General features: G+C 38.0%; 1 protein-coding gene across 1 annotated transcript in view; it reads left to right on the top strand.

The window, feature by feature from the left end:
- The window catches only part of hcn4 (hyperpolarization activated cyclic nucleotide-gated potassium channel 4), a 69,308-nt gene that overhangs the window by 15,107 nt on the left and 29,832 nt on the right, over nt 1–24,369 (top strand). The window contains exon 2 of the mRNA XM_072381213.1: nt 9,739–10,162. Within this exon, the coding sequence (XP_072237314.1) occupies nt 9,739–10,162 (424 nt within the window). The remainder of the gene's footprint in view (nt 1–9,738; nt 10,163–24,369) is intronic.

Raw genomic sequence — 24,369 nt, 5'->3', positions numbered from 1 at the left:
ACGTACAAACAAAGGTGAGACCCATTGAAAGATGTTTAAGTGAAATACCCACATTTTGACCAATAAATAAAAAAGTTTGGCAAATGGTATTATGTGTTTAAAAAAAACTGCCCCAGGCCAGGCAGCTTTTATGCGTCATCAGTACTTACTTGTGAAGAGGCAGAATTATCTTTTACCAACATTTTTCCACTGTGGCAGCCTTTTGCGTTATTCTTTCGACTGTCCTGAAAAAATGTCCCAGACAAAGTTTAATGATGAATGAAATATCATACCTTCGACTCTTAACCTATGATACAGTGTAATTTTGTTGTCTCCATGAGGAATAAAAGGAGAGAGAGAATCTTGCATAATGACAAGTCGCACAAACAGTGTTAAATCACAACCCCAAATTACACAAACATATTGCAATGGTACATTTATTGCACATATTACACAATCGCAACTCTTTTACCTTGATGTCCCACCACCAGAGCTATTTGTAATCTTATTGATGGATCTTTTTAGCAGTATGAGGTAAGGTTGACTCCTTTCAGTTGATTTAGTTTCTCCTCTCTAGGTATTTAGTAAATCCCTCTGTTTTCTAACCCTAAGGTTGGAGAGATTTTCCTCAACCTCTGATGAAATCTTCTTAGTCTATGTTTGATAAAACAGAGAGCGCCTTGCCTAAATATAGCCACCTGCAACTGCACAGCCCCAGTGTCACTGATGTGCTCGCAGTGTGCCTGTTGGCTGTGTCTCACAAAGACAGCGCTGTTATGACAGTTCATTGGAGCGGGTGACAACAAAAATAGGATTAACCCTTTTAACCTGATTTTTTTATTTTTTTTCCTAGACACTTAAATCTTGCTGTGTTTGCCATATGGCTTTGTTTAAAATCAGCGCTGCTTTTTTTTTTTTAACAGATGCTGCTCTCATGTAATGTGTCACAGTCTTTTATCACAGATTACCTCTCTCTAAAGTTAAGTGTAGTTTATGTAAAGTGAAGTGTTTTTCTCACAAGAGCCTTTCATGATTAACTTTCATTCAGTCGTCCATCTTTGCTCATTGGTAAGTGGCAGTGGGCTTAAGGAAGCTGTTACTATGACCATTACTGTTATTTCTGTTAAAGATAATGTCAATAATTCAGTGCTGAAGTACAGCTACACTAGGACCCTCAATTAAAGCAGTGTTTTTTGGTAAGTATTTGTCATATCTAAACTAGCCTTTTGAACAACATTACTGCTTGAAAAGTTGTCTGACAAGCAGGCACTTTTCCTCAAGAAGATTTAATCTTTGAACACTAGTGAAAGGGGTAGTATACTTTCTTTGAAGTTGGGTTATACTGAATGATGAGAAAGACATCTCCAGTTTGTGGAATCAGACAAGAGTACGGGCACAAACTTACATTTACTTAAGTGTCTGTTGACGGTGTCTACAACACTTAATTTAAAAATAAGATGCAGTTAAAACAAATATCATATGACTTCAAGTGTACACTATATTCTTAACATTTTAACCTTTTTACTGCACCACCAGGATGGCCTTTTCAATTGTGAATTAAAACAGTGGGATGATCTTCTTCCAGTCCACCAGACTCTTGACAAAAACAGTTATTGGTTTTCAGATTTTGTTTGAAAGGTTATACCGGATGAGAACAAAAAAAGCACCAGCTACTCTGTAACACAAACATTAACATCAAACAGAAACAGCGGTATCCTGTAGAAGATTAGACTACTCTCTGTAAATTAGACAGCCACACTGTTTTGAGCTTCTATCTTCAGTGGGACTGACTGGTTTTTAACTGGCAATTAATTTAATGAAATAGAAGAGCTCCAGGGAAATAAAGCTGATATAAACAGATAACAGCTGACATTGGCACACTGAAAGGAACCCCTCATGTCCCTTTACACCCCTGCAGTTTGGGCACTAAAAGTGATTTACTACAACTTAATTTGGAGTTTGTCCTGTTAAAATGTAATACAGCTACAACAGTTTTGATAAAATAACAGTTCAATTGCAATCATTGAATAAGCCCAAATCACTTTTACAGTACTCACATGGTCGACTGGTGATCTCAATTAATGCAAACTGTAGCATTCTCTTTTCTGTTCCCATTTTGACAGTGTGGTGTAGAATAGAATTATACATATTGTTAAATGCTGTCTCCCATTTAGTATCTGACAGGATAAATGGTCTGCACGCAGACTATTTAATCAGTTTCCCAATTTGGACAAATACAAACAGACCATATGCACCCTGTGTATACCCTTTATAGGCAGACTTGCATAGACCCTATTCTTTCTCTCCCTGCATCTCCTCAATTTTAATATAGGCTTCTCTGAAAAGCAAGTGTGTGTCCATACTGGGATGTTTTTGTAGGCTCTTACAAGTGCTTTCATGTAGCCTGACTAGCAGGGTGAGGAGAATAAGAGAGGCTTATCGTGTAGTCAGATGCACTCTGAGGGTGACAACATGTTCCTGCTGTCCCTGGTCACCCCACAGGAGAGCAGAGTGGGCCGTGGCTCCATCTCTCCAGACAGCAAAATGTCAGGGCTCCCTTCATCTGTACAGTGAACTGCATCATAGCAAGTATTGGTGTGAGCTGTCCTGTTACCTGTCTTTCTCAATGCTTCTCTGTTTTTCTGCTTCCCTGGGTCTCTTTTTCTAAAAGTTTGTTGTTTCACGAATATTTGTCATACTCATATTACGTATTTCTATCTGGCATTTTCTAATTTCTATTATTTAATGGGTTATTCTTACATAGAGTAAATATCATGAATACATATATATGTATAAATATATGTATAGACAGTATATATGTATGAACACCAGCAATTGATAAACAGAACGGTCACTCAAGACTGTAAGATCAGTCATATAAAACCAAAAACACCACAACATCAACGGGACACTAAGAGCCCTCATGAAGAACTCAATGGAACTGTGGAAAACAACCCAGGAGGCCGATTCCAAGTCATTTGCAAAAGCTAATATCAAGTGCGGTATCTACAAAGGAGAAGCTCTGTTGTTCTGCACAGCCCTGAACCCCCTCAGCCCCATCATCACAAAGAGTGGCTTTGGATACCGGTTCCGTATCCCATCAGCCACCTCTTCTACATGGACAACATCAAGTTATATGCCAGGACTGAGTGAGACATCAACTCACTGATACACCTCATCACAATACACGGAAGCGACACTGGGATGTCATTTGGACTAGATAAATGTGACAAAATGATATCAAAGAGAAGCAAAGTGATCACAACTGAAGGGGTTTAACTACCAGTAGGCACCACAGCAGACGTTCAGGACAGATACAAATGCAATAGAGGCCAGGGTCTACCACACCAGACAGGACCTAGGAGCTAAGATCCTATGGGACTTTCAGATTCAGACTGATAAACTGGTGATTGCTCACCAAGCGGACATTGTGGTGATCAACAAACTACAAAGGTAAGCAATAGTGATAGATGTGGGAGTTCTAAGTGACAGCAACATCAAGAAGAAGGGACATGAGAATCTGGAAAAATACCAAGGACTGGAGGAGGAAGTTAAAAAGATGTGGGAATTGAAGGCAGCAGTTGTACCAGTGGTATTCGGAGCACTCAGGACCCCCAAACTGGGAGAATGGCTCCAGCAGATCCTGGGAACAACATCAGAAATCTCTGTCCAGAAGAGTGCAGTTCTAGGAACAGCTAAGATACTGTGTAGAACCCTCAAGCTCCTAGGCCTCTGGTAGAGAACCCAAGTTTGAAAGAGGAGTTACTGTCCACAAGAAGGGCGAGTGTGGTGTTTTATTTTTATTTTGTATGTGTATATGTAACTGTGGATAAGAGTGAGTGAAAGTTAGGGATGCCTATGACATACATAAACAGACAGGTAATATATTATTCATTCCAGTGTCGCTATTCTTTCCCTACATTCAGAAATATGATTTCAGGGATCACACCACACTGCCTGATTTGGGATGCACATATAGGATTGTTTAATGCCTTTAAAATATCCAGCTAACATCCTACACTCATTCAGCTGTATTTATAGAACAATATTCTTATATGTCAGACTTTTGCTGACTAATAAAACACAGTAAATTGATCCCTGCTATATTTAGGTGGCCTGACTTCCATTATGAGGCACCCGCAAGAGTGAAAAGAAGAAATCATGAGCATTTATTCCACACCTGCTTGCACATCTACATGCACATAAACACTCACACAGGCACAGACATGTGGATGTATATGAGCAGGTGCATAAAACTACAACTCTTAATAGACTGTTTTTATTTTACTGGTCCTTAAAACGCTGAACTAGGTTCTACATTTACGGTTTCCCAATACATTGATTTGATGATTTTGATGGGTGATGACGTTTTACTTTGGTAAATCTTGTAGTGCCAATTCATGAAGTGAAAAGAGAAAACAAACGAGTTCAACACAAGTTCAACCACATTAAGTCCAGTTCAATTCAGTGTAATTTAATAACAATGCAGTTCCGTATAAATGTTTCTAATTAAAATCAGCCCAATCCACCATAAACCAATTATAACCAGCTCAATTACTTTTCAATTCACCAGTAATTTATTTATATGATGCCTTTTTTTAGCCAAGCTAAGAAAACCTGCAGACCACATAAAACCGTCAGTTGTTTCAAACTGGTAAAAAAAAAACTCACTAACATCTGCTTACATAATGACTTTTCTGTGCAGTCTCAAAAAGTTCAATCGTTATTCAGTCGCATACAGTAGTTGTAGAATTTTGTCAGCTCTGGCATGTCACGGTATTAATGCTAATGCTACACCCAGGTACACACGGCACTTGTCATTGAATTTGCTTTACAAACAGTTGCAGTTGGCTTTACAAGAGTGGACACAGCAAATCTTCTTTGTTTGTGTAATAGGTGAGTAGACCTGGAATAACTTGTCCCAGCTTTTATCTCGAGTAGACTAGACTACAGCAATGGGGTTTATACCGGCCTTCCAAAGGAAACCATCCAAAAATTGCAGCATGTTCAAAATGCAGCTGCACGGGTGCTCACATAAACCAAAAAATACGACCACATCACAGATCTTTGCACTGGCATCCTCTGTGTGAGAGAGTTGAATTTAAAATTAATTTGCTGGTCTACAAATCCCTAAATGGTTTTGGCCCAAAATACCTACTAAATCTTTTTATTCCCTATCAACCACGAAGAACCCTTAGGTCATCTGGAAAGGGACTGCTAACGGTTTATAGTCCTAAGACAAAACATGGTAAAGCATCATTCAGATATTGTGCTGCTTATTTCTGGAACTAACTCCCTGAAATACTTAGATGTGCCCCAAATGTTGCTACTTTTAAATCAAGGCTAAAAACTTACTTGTTTTGTCAGGCCTATGACATATGATGATGGGTGCCAATGGTTAGAGTTACAGATACTCTTGAGATCCTTTTTTACCAAAACATTTTAATAATTCTATCTTGCACAACTTCTGGTTCTGGCTGAGTAGATTTTACAGAAGGTTTTATTGTTTTTTTTTTATTGTTTTGCTTTGTTTTTATTGTTTTTATCTTTTTATCCTTTCATCCTTTTATTCTGTTCTTTATTTTCCTGCTATGTAAAGCACATTGAGTTGCACTTGTGAATGAAATGCGCTATACAAATAAAATTGCCTTGCCTTGCCTAGTGTCGGGGGGGGGGGGGGGGGGGGGGGGTGTTATGTGAGTGTATACATCTCTGTTTTTCCAGATGATATCTGAACAACTGAAGAGAAAATTAAATGAAATACCATACATAAATTAATAATAGTGATGATAACAATAATTATGATAAAACAATAGAAATAATAATGACAATAATACAAATAAACATAATAATGATAATTGTTATGACAATAGAGAAACCTTCACCAATACTACCACAATCGACAACACCAATAGTAATAGATAATAAAGAATAAAAATAAGAAAATACAAATGAGAATATGGAGTCTGGCCGGAGCCACCAGAGCACCAGAGCAGATATGGGATCAGGCCCAGATCAGAAGGGCTGCACGGGGACCAACCAGGGTGGGGTTTCATTTATTTATCTATTTCTTTTCCAGATATTAAAAAAATTTTGGTGTAAAAATGGTATCAGAGTATTACATTATTGATTGTTAATCTAAGCCTTCGTCTTACTTTTAGATTAATGCATGCATAGACACATTCATTGCTCATTTGATAACGTTTGTAATCAACTCAGCCACCATTATTTTCACTTGAGCCATTTCTCATCTGCTTCGCTGTTTGTTTGTTTTTTCTCATGTTGAGTAATGTTCCTGAATCTATGATCACTATTGCTTGCTTCATTTTTGTCAAGTACTTTGTTATGTTAACATAAGGATGATCCATTCATATTGTTTGGTAATATTGTTGACGTTCACGTACAGTTACATTGCTTCATAGTAGACTTAATACCAATACAAGCAGATATCATATTCACAGGAATGCATTTGTCAATTAAGCAAATTTTAGGCCACTCTAGACATTTTTTTCCCTGTAAGTAAATTATAAAGTGTATGCCTGTTAAAGTAGAAACTTCTGACTAACTGAATCACTGTGCTGCTTTTGTTTTCCCTTTGTAATATTAATGAACTTTAATACTTTTTTTTTTAAAGGCTGGCTTTATTCTTTAACAGTGACGAATTTTGAGTCTTCTTTGTGCCTGAGGCATAATAACTGATAAGAGGAAAAAGATGGTGTAAAGCAGGCAAACTTTCTGTTCAGGGTTCAGTTCTGGACCCTGTGAGAGCTGCACAAATCAACTAGAATTTATAGTATTTGGGAAGCACATCAGTGTGAAGAACAAATGTCTTGACATGCGTTTGTATTTCTTCCTTTGAAGTTTAACTTGTCCTCCTGACTTTTCAGTCTCACTGTGAGCAAGCACAGTGGTGGCAAGGCCGGTCTAAATATAACTACACTTGACAACATGTTGGAACAGAAGATACCCTTTTACTTTGAAGAATTCCAATTACTGTCACTATTTCCTCTGTGTATGTATATCTGTATGTGTGGGATATAAATGAGATGACTGTCAGTGTATTATGTATGTTTATATTTGCATGAGTAAGTGTGAGGCGTCCTTGTAAACTTTAATACAAGCATATTAAAATTCTAGTTTATTCTAGATTGTCTGTGTCTGTGTAGCATTGACAGAAGCATTTGAAAAAATTTTTTATGTAAAGTCTGCTAAAGGCAATGCATTCAGAAGTTACAATGACAGAATGGTGGAGACTAAAATGGACAGCCTTTATACTTTGCCTCTATTCTGCATCTGTAACAGAGTTTAATCATGCACACAGCTAAAAAAGCCTCAATTTGTCAACTCTAATGTGGAACATTAGTGACTATAGTAGCATAAATTCTATATTATATACTGGTGTAAGTATATTCTTTGACCAATGTTCAATATTATGATTAAGTACACATCAGGAATGAAACAAGGCAAAAAATATGAAAACAATACTGATATGCATAAAAACTGTACCAAATAAAGAAAAAATGAGAAAAAACAGCAGTTAAACTTTTGCTTGATTTGTCTTAGACCAGAGTACAGGCTTTATGATTCTGTAGAGCATCAGTTAAATGTAAACCGATGAGTTATTTACTTCCCCACACCATGAACGAACCATAAAATCAATACACCAAGGAAGTGGAACAGAAGTAATTACTTGCTGTAGTCTTGTGACATTGCCATAGAAATGTATCTGCTCCCTTTTGTGTATGCAGTATCAGTTCTTTGTTTTTCATGGCCCACTCTTGAGAGGAGTTTTGCACAGGGACAGATGTTTATGGTCCTTTTAAAGGTGGGTGGCTAAATCACTGAGAATCACTGGACCAGTGCACAATCTGTGTGGTAGCCAAGATATATCACCAAAAAAAGCCAATCCGGATTCAATTACCAAGCCAGCAGAGAGTAAAATTTATATTCAGACTCTCTGGCTTGGAAGATAGACGAGGTCACAGTGTAGTTTTTAATTAACAGTAAACCCTCACTGACCTGTGAGTTGTGAATTTCGATTCCAAACTGTAATAGTTTTCATGTCAACCCATGTTGTTGCACAGGGGGAAGATACACAAAGGGTGTATAAGTTATATACTGTAATTGCATTGATCATTTTTCCTGATATTACACTAGTAAACAGTGTGATAGCTTCCACTACACTTACACTAAAATGCATTGCGTGTGGGTGGTTGGTAATAGTTTATAGGTGGATTTTGTGTATTAAATCCCCACAAGTGGCACGGAGTCTATTGTTTTTATAGCCAACCGAGTGACAGTGAGAGAAAAAGGAAAAAATAACGTTTTCATTGGCACGGTTGCATTTTGATTTACCAGTAGGTCTTTTAATTTTAACTGAAAGCATAATTTTAACTGAAAGTATAACGTTTTTAGTACAAACATGATAGCAAACAGCAAAAAGACTCTACCTTTTTTCATATATGGACTATGCCTCAGCGGTGAAAGAAATTATCCTCATTAGCCTGCCATTGTTCCTCTTTGGTAATTCACACATAGCAAACAGAGGTGGCTCAGCACCATACCATGTGAACAACAAGCTCGCATTGCAGGATCAGCTGAAAGAGTTACAGCTAAAATACATTGATCTTTGCTTTCCAGTCCAGAAGAAATGTTCCAAGCTCTGCATCAGATTTTTTTTTTCTCCTGCCCAAAAGATGTCACCAGCAAAGAAAAGCCACAACATTTATGCTTGCTTTAAATCTGTCATTTCTAATCTTTGCTGCAGACCACAGTGTCTTTGTGGAGGGGATGTTGGCAAAGGTATTGTTCACTTGCCTGGAGCTTCTGAGGACTTCGAGGATTCACCTCAAAGCCACATTGTGGCTTTGTAAATTCTGGCAATATTTCACCAATGTTTGGTTTTGAAACAGCTGTTGTTATTGTATCATATGGTACTGATAGTGCATTCAATCAAAAATGTGAAATTTGAAAAAAAAAAACTTGAAATACATAACTAATACTGAGATAGATGGTAATATTAAAGTAAAAAACAAGAGCAAAAGATTTTTAACTTTCAACTTCTTAGGTACAGCAAATGCAGCATCATTTGAAGTTGGACCTACATTGTAGAGGCTAGATAACATTGTAACGTGACATAAGTTTCCCCTGACTGTTTGAACAGCTCACAAAATGTCACATTTTCAGATATACTGAACCTGAAAAAAGGTAATTAAATTAATGCATGCTTGTCTCAAGAACTTGATCTTATATAATATTCGTACCTACAATAACTCATAAAAAACATGAAATACCTAACCATAATAAGCATGCTCTACTTATAAAAATGATTAACTCTTAAATGTATATCACATACTTTTTTCTGTGGTTTGATAGTTTCAGTCGCTTTCGATAAAAAGCGTCTGCCAAATGCATGAAAAAAAAACAAAAACAAAACAAAACAAAAAATCTATTCTGCCTGCATTCATTTCAGTTTGTAAATGGGCATGATGCATATAGACGACAAAGTAGATGCAGTTGTTGCAAATTGTGGTTCTTGATTACATACATTACATGTATACCATTTCTAAAAAGATATGTTTATTGTCTATATTTTATATGTCTATATCTATGCATTACACACGATAGAATGATTTCTGTAAATGTACACAAAAAATGAAAATCATCAAAAAATAATACTCGTCATGATCTGTTGAATTCTCCTGTTTAGACTGTAGTAGTCATCCCATCGTTGTCTTTCTTATGTCTCTCTGAATCAAGGTTTTACTGGGATTTGACCATGCTGCTGCTGATGGTTGGCAACCTCATCATCATCCCTGTGGGCATCACATTCTTCAAGGATGAGCACACACCTCCTTGGATTGTGTTCAACGTGGTCTCTGATACATTCTTCCTCATGGACCTGGTCCTCAACTTCAGGACGGGTATCGTCAAAGAGGACAACACAGAGATCATTCTGGATCCACAGCAGATCAAGATCAAGTACTTGCGCAGCTGGTTTGTGGTGGACTTCATATCTTCCATCCCTGTGGACTACATCTTCCTCATCGTGGAGACGCGCATTGACTCAGATTTCTACAAGACGGCCCGTGCTTTGCGGATTGTCCGCTTCACGAAGATCCTCAGCTTGCTGCGACTCCTCCGCCTCTCTAGACTAATTCGCTATATCCACCAGTGGGAAGAGGTAAGACAGATTATCTTTGTGTGTTAAACTTCACAGCTGTATTGACTATTGTCCGGTTAGATGTGTATGTTGAGTACTGTGTTGAGAAGTCCCTCAGTGTGGTTACATGTGGGCAATCGGATCGGATTAATGACTAAATTACAATAAAATTGAGTTATTCAGCTCATGTAACAAACTTAATCCGACAAGAAATCAAATCGGATCGGGTTACTTGCGATCGAATTAAGACCCTGGGATAACTCAATCCGATTGCCCATTTACGTGCCTGGAGATGACAGTGGATAGGACTGAGCGTTCTGCGCATGCTCGAGATTTTTTCACGCAATCGTCACCCGGAGGTCCAAGGAGATGATATTACTGTTGTTGTCGCCGCCGTCAGAAAGAAACAAACAACGCGATGGAGAATGCGCCGTTGTGCATCGCATTTGTGCCATAACAATGCTCATCACAAATGTAAAGGGACGTAGCTTCATCTTGCTCTTCGTTCGCCATCTTTCTTGAATGCCATGTTTTGTTTGATGGTGAAGACGTCAACCGGAAGTGGCTCTATTAGCGATCGTTGAAATGGGTACAGCGCCACTTATCTACTGTGGTATTGCATGCTGTGTGCCAGTGATTTGATTCATTCACCGCCATGTAACAAAGGATAATTACCCTTGCTCAGATAAGGAGCATAAGCCAACTATAGTTATAATCGAGTTAATCTCATCATGTAAACCCACTGATAAACTGGATTTGCTGGTTGTCTATTGGTGGATTTACACAGTGAGAAAAAGATCACCAATCACAAAGGCCTATTAGATGAAGCCAGTCAACGCAAAGGGTTTTACTTGATAAATTGAATTACAGTCCAAATGGTATTCCCATCCTGTGGTGACTCTGCAAGTATGTTTATTGTGTACCTTCACCTTTAGCCACAGGAGGGAGAAATAGTTAGATGCTGCTTCTGATTGCATCAACCCTTGAAATGAGTGAAGAGGCTCTATTGCTCTACACGAGTCACCAATAAGTTGATGAAGCTTGGTTGTTGATTAGCATTTTATCTGCGTGTGTGTCCCCATCAATGGAGCAGTGGGACCACAGAGCCCAGAGAGGCAAAGCTGCAGTACAAGCATGATTATAATTGCAGCAATAATTAGAAAAGTTCCCATTGCTCTCGCTGAATGGATCCTGTTTTGTACTCTCAGAGGTAAAAGGTGCAAAGTGAGGCAACATATTTGTAGCTTGGAGTCAACAAGAAGACTCTCCACTCGAGGATTATATGCGACAGAGAGGGCAGCACTATGATGTCATGCAAAGCAATGTTTTGAGGCTGAGGGAAGCAACTAATTATAGAGTTGAGAAATTTGTCATGCATGGTGAGTAAAAAAAACCAAAGGAAAATAAAATACTAGATAACAAGAAGTGAGACAACCTCTTGAATTACTTTGATTTCAAGACAACCTCCCTTAAAGCACAGGCTAAGGATTTAGCTTTTTGATGAAGGATACTTTCACACAATCAGCATGAATGGCCGTGATACAAAGCGTGTTCTGGCAGTTTGACATCACTGCAGTACATCCTGTGCAAAGCAATAATTTCAGTTTCTGGTCAGATTTAATACCTCCAAGGCCAAAATCCATTTACTTGATCATTCATGTCCTTAATGTAAGCAGTATATCTAATGAAATATGTAAGAATAACTTGTCTCCATGGGATTGATTATTGTGCGTCTGCATTTTTTTCCCCAGACAGAGATTAGGATAGGGCTTAACATTTTTCACTTACATCTTTTTTTATTCATTGAAACAAGCCACAGGGAGCAAAACAATCATTTCAGCTCGAGTCAGTAGTTTTGCAACTTGATTTTCAGCATCACTAATTTGATTGTATTTATTTTATAGACAAAATCAAAAACCTGTGTGAAAAACTATACTAACTGCTTCCAAAAAAACCATGGTTACTTCTATAGAAAGCAAAAATTTTTGCATTTTTCTGACCTTCGGTATATAAATATGTGTCAATGCCAATGAGGAAATACATCATCAGTGATCTTAGAGAAGCAATTGTTACTGTCCATCAAACCAGGAAGTGTGATAAGGCCAATTTTGAGAATGATTATTTATAAGTCATTCAAAACATTTAAGGAGTGGACATTCCAGTAGTTCATTCCAATGCTCAGAGAAACCTCAAAAATCCTCTTTTGTGACAGGAGCTGAACATCTTCCAGTCATTGAGTCGACCATGAACTCCTCTGTATACCAAAGTATTGGAAACTAAATTGTGAGGCCATCTATCTGGCAGCTAAAGTTTGAACAAAAGTTTGATTCCAAGCGCAGCAGCAAATCTACAACAAACTGTTTTGCAATTACCCCGAAGTCTAGAGCTGAACCTGATTGAAATACTTTGGTAGGATCTTAAGAGAACTATGCATAAATTAATGCCAGCAAAACTGTATTAACTGAAGCAACTTTGCAAAGAAAAGTGGGCCAAAATTACTCCACATTGGTGTGTGAGGATAATAACCTCATACAGAAAACTATTATTGTAAGTTGTTGCTGCTGAAGGTGTCTCTAAAAACTGTCAGTTCATGGGGTGCACTTAGTTTTCCTCACACTGTCTTTGTATTTTGGCTTAGTCTGTGTTAAATAAATAATGAGACAGTTTAACATGTCATGTACTATTGTTCATCCTTTGTTGTACTTACCCAAGTTTGTGATGTGGTAAGAACCAAAGGATTTTATTATTATTTCCTGATATGTAAATCCTTAGAAATAAAAGAGGGTGTACTTTAGCATGTTAAATGTAACAGTTCATGACAGTGCAACGAGAAAAGACGGAACAAGAGTGGATTGCTTGGATGAGTTGCCAAGTATAAGCCTATTCTCTCTAAAAAGAACATGGCAGCGCGGCACCCAGCTGTCTGTCACAGTAAATGTGCAATGGACAGTACAGATGAAAGGTACATACAAATTCTATTTAAGTTAGAGATTTTGCTCCTTTGTACCACATTGAACTGATCACAAGCACAACAGTATATACAAACACTGCTGTGTTGCTTTCCATAAATGAGTCTGTTTTGATAATATGAATATAACTATTTTTTTCATGCAGTGCTACTCTTGGTTAGTGGGTGTGTTCATGAACATTAGAATGACAGCTGAAAAAAATTGAATAGCTAACTGATTGCCAATCAAATCACATATATATGCAGACCTGCCCACTGAAACTCCTTAAAGTTGCAGGTTTTCAAAGATTCAGCTCGCATTCTGGATAGAGCAGTGGATAGAAGTGTGGTGACATTAATCATGCAGGTTCTCTGTGTTGCCATTTCAAAGAGAGGAAAAGTTCAAATGAATCACTGGGGAGACACCCCTTGTCGCTCTGTGTCTCCGCTCATACCTACTGTTGTGCCCATGAACCCAAAATGAAGGCAGGAATTTAGGCCAAACCAGAATTTGAATACAACAGACTCACTGACAGTGCGCTGTCACATGTTCACTCTGCACTAAGGCGACAACGGAGGTTGGGGGTGGAGAAATCAAGGAAATGAAAAAAAAAAAAATAGGAAAAAGGAGGAAACCATGAAAAAAAGCTTGCTTTAGCTTATAGCAATGCCTCTTTGCTTTGGTGTAATTGATCATCACTCAAGACTAGTGCTCTGCTTTAGAAACCACACACAAACTAATGATTGGGGGAAAATAATCATGATTTATATATGTATATAAAGAAAACAAACTATCAGGACATCGTAGGAAAGTGATGACAGTGGCTTCTAAAACTGAAACGATACTACAAAGAGGGGGTATTTTACTCTCACAGACCCAGTGCCATTTGCATGGTTTATGCTTGTGTGGATGCTGTATGTACGTGCAACTTTGAGTGTCAAGGTTTTCTGATGAATGCTAGTTAGGCAGTGAGAGTGAAAGGCCAGCTTTGCCTTAGCGCCACATTACTCCAGATCCAACCTCGCAGAAATGTCATCTGTCACTGCGGAGTAACTTGTCGCTAAGATCTCACCACCTGACTTGGCTTTTTGACTTTTCCTATTGACACCACACAGCACACACCAACATGCATGCATCTGATTATCATTTGAATGATTTGGCTCAGTTCACACTTCCTTCTGTTCATCAACAAACTGAACTTTTAGGAGAAAATAATTGTGAGATTCTCATTCTCTATTAATGTATTATTGTGTTCCTACTTTTCCATGAATAAAAGCACAGAGTGATCCTCTAAGAGGAAACTAAATGATTATTAATTCTATTAGTTTTCACAGAATCGAGGCGGTGTCATTGTAATCTATGACACTGTGCAATTTATCAACCTTGGTATCATGACTGAATGCCATGCAGCATTGCTTGCCTTTCTAAATATGGTGCTGCAGGGAGACGTGTACTAGTCTGACATTGCAGAAATCTCAGACCTGTGATGACAGATTTATTTTACTCACAATTCACAAGCATCTGCAAGGTAATAACGATCCTGCACAAATGCTTTTTTTGTTATCATAGTATGATTCTTTTTTTTTTCTCCTGTAAGAAGTCACACAGAGGACACTTCTTCTGGGAAATGTTCACAATAGCTAACTCACCAGGGGAGCAAATTCTTGAAATTATAAATGTTTTTCATGCACTGAGGTAATAAAATGCAATGAATAAAGCTTCTAAGAAATTTAGAACGAGACAAAGAAGCATGATAATAGCCAGTGCACGGAACAGACGGGACTGTATCTCATAGGAAAGCGTTTTCAGGGTTGAGCACTGTGGTGTGTTTTGGAAACACTGAAATTACATTGATAAGTATATATTCACATATATGTCCTAATCAAATTGCTTTTTGACAAATATCACAAAAAATCTTCCAACGATGACTAAGCTAATCATTTTTTTGCCTCATATCCTCACTCTGGAACAAATTGGGACAGCCTGACCTGCTCTCTCACAGCAGTAGTTTGGTCTAACACGTCATAAATCTGTTTTATAATCCTTTGGGGACAGTTAGCTAACTCACACATTTGTACTGCCCGGTCAGAGTCAGTATGATTGAAATAACATTAATGAGAGACAGAAAGAAATAAATGTTTAAAGATAATAAAGAATAAATGTTTTGGGAGGTCAAATTGAATTTAATTTCATAAGATACCTCGACAGATCAGGACAGACTCTATGACTTGCAATAGCAAATAGATACTGTGGGTTGTAATCACTCTGTGTGTGAGAGTAGCTGTAATCCATGTATGCGTGTAGGTTGTGTTTTTTTTTTTTTGTCAGTGAGTGTGTGTGTTTACATGTTTTAGCCAGCTTTGTTGACACGGACTGTAATTGCATGTCCTCTGGGGAATATATGGCGCTAGTACCCACAGGCTCAGACATGTTGGCACGTAACCACAAAATGTTCTAGTGTCCTTGAGCATGAGTCTTGACCCCTAAACTGCTCCTCTGAGTCTTCCCAGAAAAGAGCAAAAGGGAAAGCAATTCAAAACACGGGTGCATAATTTTGATCACACATGCTGCAGCTCAACAAAAGATAAGGATGACAAGTTTGTGTTTTTCTCCATATTTCAATGTTTAGGGTGGAACAACTAGAGATCAAGTCAAGCCAATTCTTGCCAAGGTATCTTACAATCTGAGAAGGATGTTATTTTGTTATTAAACCTTCCATTTAAATAGACTTATTGAAATAAAAGACCGATTCAAACTGTTACCCGACAGATAAGGCTTTGGCGTAAATTCATGTCCTCATGACCATCTTCAGGGAATTAACAAGCTCATATTTTATCATACAGTGGTTCTTAAATCAGAATGTTTTAATTGGTCTACTTTCCTTGTCCCAGTATACAAGCACAAGAGGAGAAAACATTTTCAATAGGTAAACATATGCCTTCTTTCAACTTGTCTGTAAAGACTTTTCTTGTTGACTTGTTACCTCACAGACCAAAACAACTGAAAAATAATTTATCTGGTAGGATATTGGTACCATATCCAGCTGTGAATTGGACAGCTCTGTACACTTTTTAATTCAAATATACTTTACTTTTTTTTACTAATTAGATACATGCCATCAATCTTAATTATTATGTTGTCGACTTCTTCTTCCTTGGTGTAACAGCTTTCTCGGTTTGTTCTGGGTGAAAGCCTGAGACGAGAATTTTGGCACATATGCAGAACGTTTGGAAGAGTAAAGAGTTTGGATTTCATGAATCCACTGAGACACACAATGAAAATTTGGGACCATTGTTACTCTCCCCAAGAGAGGTCAATCAATAAAAATTACTCAAAGAGGAAATAGTGTGTTTCTGCGATAGTGAGTGAACCACTTGGGATTTTGCAGATGCGTACATGGTTTCATTCATACAAAATTTTAGGTTAGCTGTAACCCAGTTTCCCATGCATGAGTATGTAATCAGTCTGCAGCTCATTTTAGAGGCGCGTATGACAACAAATCTCTGCAAAGTCTCTCCATCAGAAAAGTATCCATACGCAGGTTTCAATTGCTGTTTTAGATGCATATTTAGAAAATGTGCATGAGATAATATGAATGGAAGTGGTAAGAATCAAAAAAATTCCATTTAGGTGCAAAACAATGCTTGCTTGAAATGTTTTTTGCCAGCTTTGAAGAGGACTAGATATGTAGTAGGAGAATATAAATAGATAAGTCTGAATTGGAAAATATTAAAAACCAATATGACTCACCATCTGTTAAGGTTCTGAGCTGGCAACCACACTCACGTGACAGCATCTTCTAAAAAAAAATGTTGTCTTTCCCAGATATAAAAGTAAATCTTGAAAACGAGGAGTCTCTATTTTCCTCTTGTAGATGTCCACCACAGGATTTGTTGTCTTTATAATTTGTTTGTGATTTATCTTTTCTCTTCTCAGGTTTTCGGTTAGGACAGCTTCTTCTTTTATTGAATTACAACCACTAGCAATGTAGTCTATACTGCCACCTCTGGCACTACTAAGTAACCAAGTTTATTTACCTTAAACCAATCTGGAAACTTGTTTGCTTTGCTAGTGAATGGAAGCCAGCTCATGTTATGTGTGTTTTATCCAGGCGCTTTTGTAATTTTCATGTTCAGTCTGTGTGGTTATAAATATTTGGAAATATTTCATCAAGTTTCATCAAGTTTTTAATTATACCAAAAAAATCTAACATGTGTCCACAAGCTAGACAAGCACATAAGTTGTTTTATCAAATAATCCTTAAAAAAATACTAAAATGTATGTTTTGTATCGGCCAAGTTAAACAACCTTAATCCAAGATAAATTAAAATCACCCAAAGGTGCATTTCATGAGAAGAAATCTAGTTCAATTTGGTTTGTATGGAGGAATGGGCTGAAACTCCACAGAGCTGATGTGCAGGTGTAAGCAGTATGATCAATAATTACTAAACACATTTTGTTTCAGTCACTGAGGTACACCCACATGTGGTCACCTATCATACTGAAAAGATTCAGATACTTTGCATATTACATGTTAATCTTCTTGGAATGACCAACTATTGTATGTATTTACTCCATATTTACTTCAAAGCACCCCTGTACAAGGCAGAACCTGAAACAGAGGTGAAAATAGAAACTGGAAAAGTACATCTTGCTATTTCTCATGAATCGTTTTAAAGACTTATCTACACATTTTATTGTTGCTTAATCAAATTATGTGACACTTGCTCTTCACATATGATTAGCAAGTTCAAAATGTGGAATAGGAAAATACTCCTAGGATGTTTGAGCAGAAAAAGTGCCGTGTGAAACTGCAGTCATATAAAATCAATCATCATCTTTACCCCCTCAAAGACTCTAATCCGATCACCACTAACACCATCAGTATAATTTTTGCATAAGTAAAGCAATGCCCTGATTCCCCGCCAGCTCATGAAATCTTCTTATATGTCCTTTTTTTTGTCGCAGGCATCATAAATTAGCTCTGATTACTTCCATTCCCTTCCAAACAGATGTAAGAGTGTTTTAGCGCCCGGCATGTTGACAGAATGTTGTTTACAAACAAGGAGGTTTTAGTGGGAGTGGCTTCATGCCAGTATTAACACTGTCACGCATAATGGCGTTCAACATGGTGGGCAGATATTATCAGACTCTTACGCAAACACACACACACATACATGCAGACCAGATTGTCATAATGTGTCTCACCGTCTCCCTCTTGTCAGTTTCCTCTTGTCAGTCTTCATCGGGATAAAAATAATACTGTGACCGGATATTCGCCTCATTGGAGTTGTCTCTTGTTGATGAAACAGTGAATCGGTTGAGATTAGTCATCCTGTTAAAGTGGACTCAAGGCAGTGCACTAATGACTAAGCGCTCAGGGGCTTCCTCTCATCATCCCTGATGTACAAGGCATAACTTTCTCAACTGGCCAACTAAATGTTGTTTTTCGCATGGATGGAGATAAGTTTGTGAGACAAGAGCTGAGGTCTTTTTAATTTGCACATATGACAAATAGAAAAAAAAAAGAGATAATTAAGCAATGATAACGGACATGAACAGAAACGGTCTCTGACCAACAACCGGTGTTGTTACGGTGAAGCTGTGGGAGTTTATCAATTTTATCAGAAGCAGAATCAACTGCTGATGCTTTATCATTGAGCTAATATTGTATCAGTGTGTGAGTAAAATGGAGATTACTAACACACCACACAAAGAAAAGAAAAAAAAAACACTTTTTATGAATGTTGGACTTTTATTGAGGGTTAGGACATTTAAAAGACAACGAATAACATAGTTTACGGTAAACTGAAATGACTTAAGGTGCCACACCTGTGTTTATTATATAACAAAATGGCAGAATGTCTGTCTATGGCATCTTGAATTATAGAGATTTATGGTCCTGCCTGTCCCAAGTGGTTTTGTGCTTCAGTTATGGAGAAACAAAACAATATGTCAAGTGCTGTGATAGAAGCCAGTCACATGACTGCACCACATGTCCAAAGAAGGATGATGCGCCTTTCTTTTCCGCACAGTAAATCCATACAAAAATATTTAAATAAGGTAAATCAGCTAATCAGCTCCCCACTCAATGACCCATTACCCGAACCAAGGACTGGTCTTTTAGAGATAAGAAAAGCAGGAATAATAGACTTAATGGGCTATTATTGAGCTCACAATGAGGCTTGCCAGCAACAGTGACAGGTCCTCAACACTCTGAATGAGCCATGTGTGAAAACCCACAATAGACTTGCTTAAAAACTTTTACATCCAAATGTGTAATCCTGCACAAATCCGATGGTGCATCCTGGTTGGGAGCAGAGTCAGAGTGGCTTTTGTGATTTGAGCCCTCCGGGTCTGTTTAGACGGATGATGGAAGGGTGTTCCCTGTGGTCCACTCCCAGGCCTACTTCTCATTCTTCACATGCGCTTCGTCCACCATGACAGCATGCATGAGCATGACATTTTGGTCGAGGCATTTGGAGTGAGAAATCTAACCCCTGCCTAAAGCCTGCTCTGCAAATCTGCCATCATGTTGGATTAATAATAACAATGAGGTATACAGCCCATGTGTTGATATAGTTGATGAACATCGTTACTCATCAAAGAGTAATCATGCTTACATCAGACAGTAGATGCAGCATGTTGCAATTGACAGAATAAACATATTCAAAAAACTTTCTGAAGTAAATCAGCCAAGTGTTTGTAGATTTACACTATAAGACTGTTTTCTTTTAATCATGCTAAAGCTCAGCAATTGCTCAAAACCAAGTAATTTATTGTTGTCCATTTTAAACGGATTTTCATCTGCCATCAAATTTAGTTTTACTTCTGAAGGTATCACAATATTAGAAATTTGGTAATACCATGGATTTTCCATAATTCCTGATACCAAATCTGATGCAACAATACAAAGTAATATTTTTTGAGTGAAGACCTCTTGCACTTGTCATCTTCTTTAGCCCCTCTCTCTGCGACCTTAGGTTGGGATCCAATGATTTCTAGCACCCATTGAACATTCGGCTTCATAGAAGAGCAAATATGTCACATTTTCAGAACTGGGAAAATAAACAATATAACTGTTGTACGAAAAAATAAAGAATCACAATTTTCCTCAAAATCAAATCATGCATGAATGCAATTGTTATATATATATATATATGTAAGTGTAATGAAATTATTAAAAATTAATCAAACATTAGTAAATATGGCCTGACCATGCATTATACCCAAAGCAATCCATATGGTTCATAATTATTTGATAACTGCTGCAATAATGTGAAGGGCTGCAGTGTAGTAAAGATCCTATGAAGGGCCAGTGTTTGGTTTGTCCCTTTGGGGCCATTATAATAGCATGGCAGTGCAACATGATTGAGGGTTTGGGAGAGCATTCCAAGGTAATGAAAATATGACAATTAATATTTTCAATTATCTGCACTCTACAAAACATCATTACGAACAGCACCTTGCTTTTGGATTGCCTTAAATGTTGTGCTGAACATAAAACTTAAAAGTGACACAGCAGATCACATTGTGCAGAGCAGGGAGGTCTGCTGCAGACTGGACATGTTTCCAAGTTCAGTCTGCAAAACATCATCGGAAGAACAATATGCGTGAAGAATTTTGTTTCCTCTTGTGTGTCAAGATAAAATCAAGTCAACATTCATCATCATTAGCAAAATGAGCAGCAAATAGCAGATGCCGTGGTATCGTGCTATATCAACTGCGTCCGGGCGGCCACCATCAGCACCACGGGACATATGCAACTATTCTCTCACCTGGGTCCCCCTCTTTTCATTCCATCTGTTTGAGAAGACTCGGCAGCTGCCTTCATCCATTCTCGGCCTGTCTGAGCCTGGGTGCTGGTTGACAAAGATACAGATTAGTTCAATTTGAGTGTAATCCCATTTTTTGTCATGTTCTCTTTATTTATTTATTCCACTTTAAAAAATATTGCTAAAACACAATAAAAGTGGTGGTGGAGTAAAAGTTAGTTAGTGGTAAAATTCTGCTTCCTTGCTTTTTCTTAAAAATCTTTTGTTAGCAATGTGGTAACAATTTCTGTGGCAAAACCACCCCAAAGTGCTTTCAACCATGTTGTTGCTGTTCTTTTTTCAAAATTGCTACACAGAAGTTGATTTACATTAGGTTACGTAATCTAAACCAGGTTTTTGATTTAAAAAAAAAATTGACAAAGACAAAAAACAATAGATAAGCAAATATCCTCACAGTCACTCAGATACAATGAGAAGCCTAAGAAGTGTAGTGATAGAGTGACAAGCCCCCCCTGTAAGAAACTGTTGAGTTGTTTCCCTGCGCCCTCATCAATCAAAGCTGTCCTGTTTATGCTGATGCTAATACTGCCAGGCGCTCTCTGTGTTCCTATCAATTAAAAGAAAGTAGTCAGTAATCCATCATCCTGCATGTAACACCATGTTGGGCATTGCTGTGTGTGCAGTCTGTTTTTGCACCGCATGCTGTTCATGTGGTTGTGTTCATATACACTACATGTTTGTGTTTGTTACTGTTGTGACTAACTTACACAGAACAACAAAGTTCTGCTCTGAGTAGCTTTAGTTTTTTTTTAATCTACAACAGCCTGTAGGTGTGAAAAGCAAACGAGAAAGGATACCCAGACCTCATTCATATCCCTCAAAGAGTTAAACCTGGGCAAATTCTGTACAAAGTCTCTTCTGTATGGCAGTATTTGAATTGATTACAGCTGTGAAGGGAGATAGGGGAATCACCTTTCCACAGCGACGGTACAGTCAGGGTTACAAACTGGAGATTTGCATGGCATTACCTGTCGCAGTTCTCATAGGCTTTATTCTCCACATTGTGGTTAAGTGCTAGAGGTCTTTTGGGGGCAAAGCTGCAATAGAAGTGTAGCAGCAGTGATTGTTAAACAGAAAAGAGTCATCCAGGCTCTGTCACTGGATACAAAAAGGAATTTGTTCTGCTTCAAAAATGCTGACACTGGATAATTTAGCATGTTCAAGGCCAACTGACAAGATACAAAGTGACATGCCCTAACATTAATTATTTTTAATGGTGGGGACACTTGCTGTTAAAGAAGCTGTTTTGTACTCCTAAAAGTTTGGGATGACAAAGTTTTGATAGCCTGATGATATGATCATATTAGCATCCAGTAAATGTCTAGGACCTTCAAACTCCACAGCCTCATTTTGTATGACAGGTTTCAGTGAATAGTGTGTAGGATTTAGAGACATCAAGCAAAAAAAATGCAATCACCTGAATATCTGCCATATCATCCTTTCCTTCCATGCTTAAAGGGGAAACTCCTGTGGTTGCAAAAATGCAAAAGGCCTGAGCAGCACCAAGTGTTTAGTCTGTCTCTTGGATCTGGGATGTCTGGGCTGTATTTATTACAGGTTTGTTTCGTGGCTACTTTAGGAATTGCGAAAATAGGATTCCTAATTTCACACAATACTACATTAAGGGCAAGATAGTTATGATTTTATATTGCATACCTCATGATAGATCCCTGACATATTACACACGAGAACTTTACCAGTGGCTGCACGATGATGTGGTGGTTAGCACTGTCACCTCATAGTAAGAGGGTTCCTGGTTCAAATCCCTGCTGAGGCCTTTGTGTGGAGTTTGCATGTTCTTCCTGTGCATGGGTGGGTTCTCTCCAGGTACTCCGGCTTCCTCCCACTGGCCAAAAACATGCATGTCGGGTTAATAGGTGGCTCTAAATTGACCCTAGGAGTGAGTGTGAGTGTGGATGCTTGGTTGTCTCGTTGTCTCTGGGTGGTGCTGTGATAGACTGGCTACCTGTCCAGGGTGTACCCCGCCTCTCGCCTAGACAGTTGGGATAGGCTCCAGTTAGTAAGCTCCGTTAGTAAGCTGCTAGGACGTGATTCACTGATGCCAAAGTATGTACTGCGGAGAGTGAAGGTCACATTTGTTTTATCCAGTGGGTATGAAAAAACATAGCACTGTAATATCATATTATGTACTGATCATCTGGCCAGTACCCCAAACACACCAAACTACATAGCTGCTATTTTTTTGTTTAAAGTAAACCAATGAGCAACTACTATGTTTCACTGTGGTATCTCCAAGTCAAGGAATAACAGCCTGAACTACAAACAAGGAGTTTTTGGCAGTTCAGGAACTACATTTTCTGTCAGAAAGAATATCTCTCTTTGGTGTGGACCTTTACATTCACAAGAGCGCTACAGAACATGTTGAAGGAAAAGAAACAAACCAACCATAACATGGCCTATCTATGACTTTTCACATCACATGAGTTCCTGCCTTAGACCTGAATATTTTTATTCACTTTAGATTTTTTCAGAAATAGGTATTGGCAAAAAATAGGCTTTTTCTTTTGCAGTTATTCTGATTTGTGATAAAATTACTGAAAACAAGGCACTGTTTTAAGTCTCTGTCAATCCTTAATTCCCTAGGAATACCTGTCTTTGAATTTGCATATCACTTTATCGCTTTTTTATTGCTGTAAATGCAGCTTGTGTTTCATGAAGTTTCCTCCTTATGTCAGGAAATATGATCTGACAAATGAAAAATCTATCAGACTCTGTACATGAGATGAAGAGGGGTACCTTATAATTGATTTATTTGCCACAGAGGGAATTCAACCCTTCGGTGTTATGGAATGCCATGACAGCTTAATCGGGAATTTCAACATCACAGAACACTGTATATTAGCAAACATATTAATTGGTATCTTTATAGAAAAGGCTTTTAAATTATTCAAAAAAAGAATAATAGCTAGCATTTTATGTGCACGTGTGCACAGAAAAATGTGGAAAACGAGGGGTTTTGTTACATGTGAAAAAAATGTTCAGCTGGATGAGTGATTCCAGCTGACTTGATGAATACACGTGCCCATGGCACACACTTAGTCATGTGTGTATATGTGTGAGTGGATGCACATATAAAGAGTGTGTGAGGATGTGTCCATCCATTCTGAGATTTTCCTGTGCATAACTCCGGCTTTATGCTAGCTTGTTGACAGAACTTAATCTGATGTGATTTGATGGTGCAGCAGCCCCCTTACTTCCAAACTGCCCATCAGTCCCTACCAGCCCTCTTTGTTCACACAGGCTCAGAGTAAATACAAAGATTCAAAATCTCATTTGAAGACATTCAGTTGGAAACTGGAAAAATAATGACACCAAGTGATTTTGTTACAAGAACTAAGAAAAATCTTTGGTGACAAGGATGTCTTCACCTTCCTTCTTCATCATCACCTACAGCTGAGCAACAAAGTGAAGATGGAATATCCCC

Source organism: Leuresthes tenuis, unplaced genomic scaffold (genome assembly GCF_036924035.1).
Source record: "Leuresthes tenuis unplaced genomic scaffold, fLeuTen1.0.hap1 SCAF_2, whole genome shotgun sequence".
In the NCBI taxonomy this organism is placed as follows: Eukaryota; Metazoa; Chordata; class Actinopteri; order Atheriniformes; family Atherinopsidae; genus Leuresthes; species Leuresthes tenuis.
This window is presented reverse-complemented; position numbering and strand designations above follow the sequence as displayed.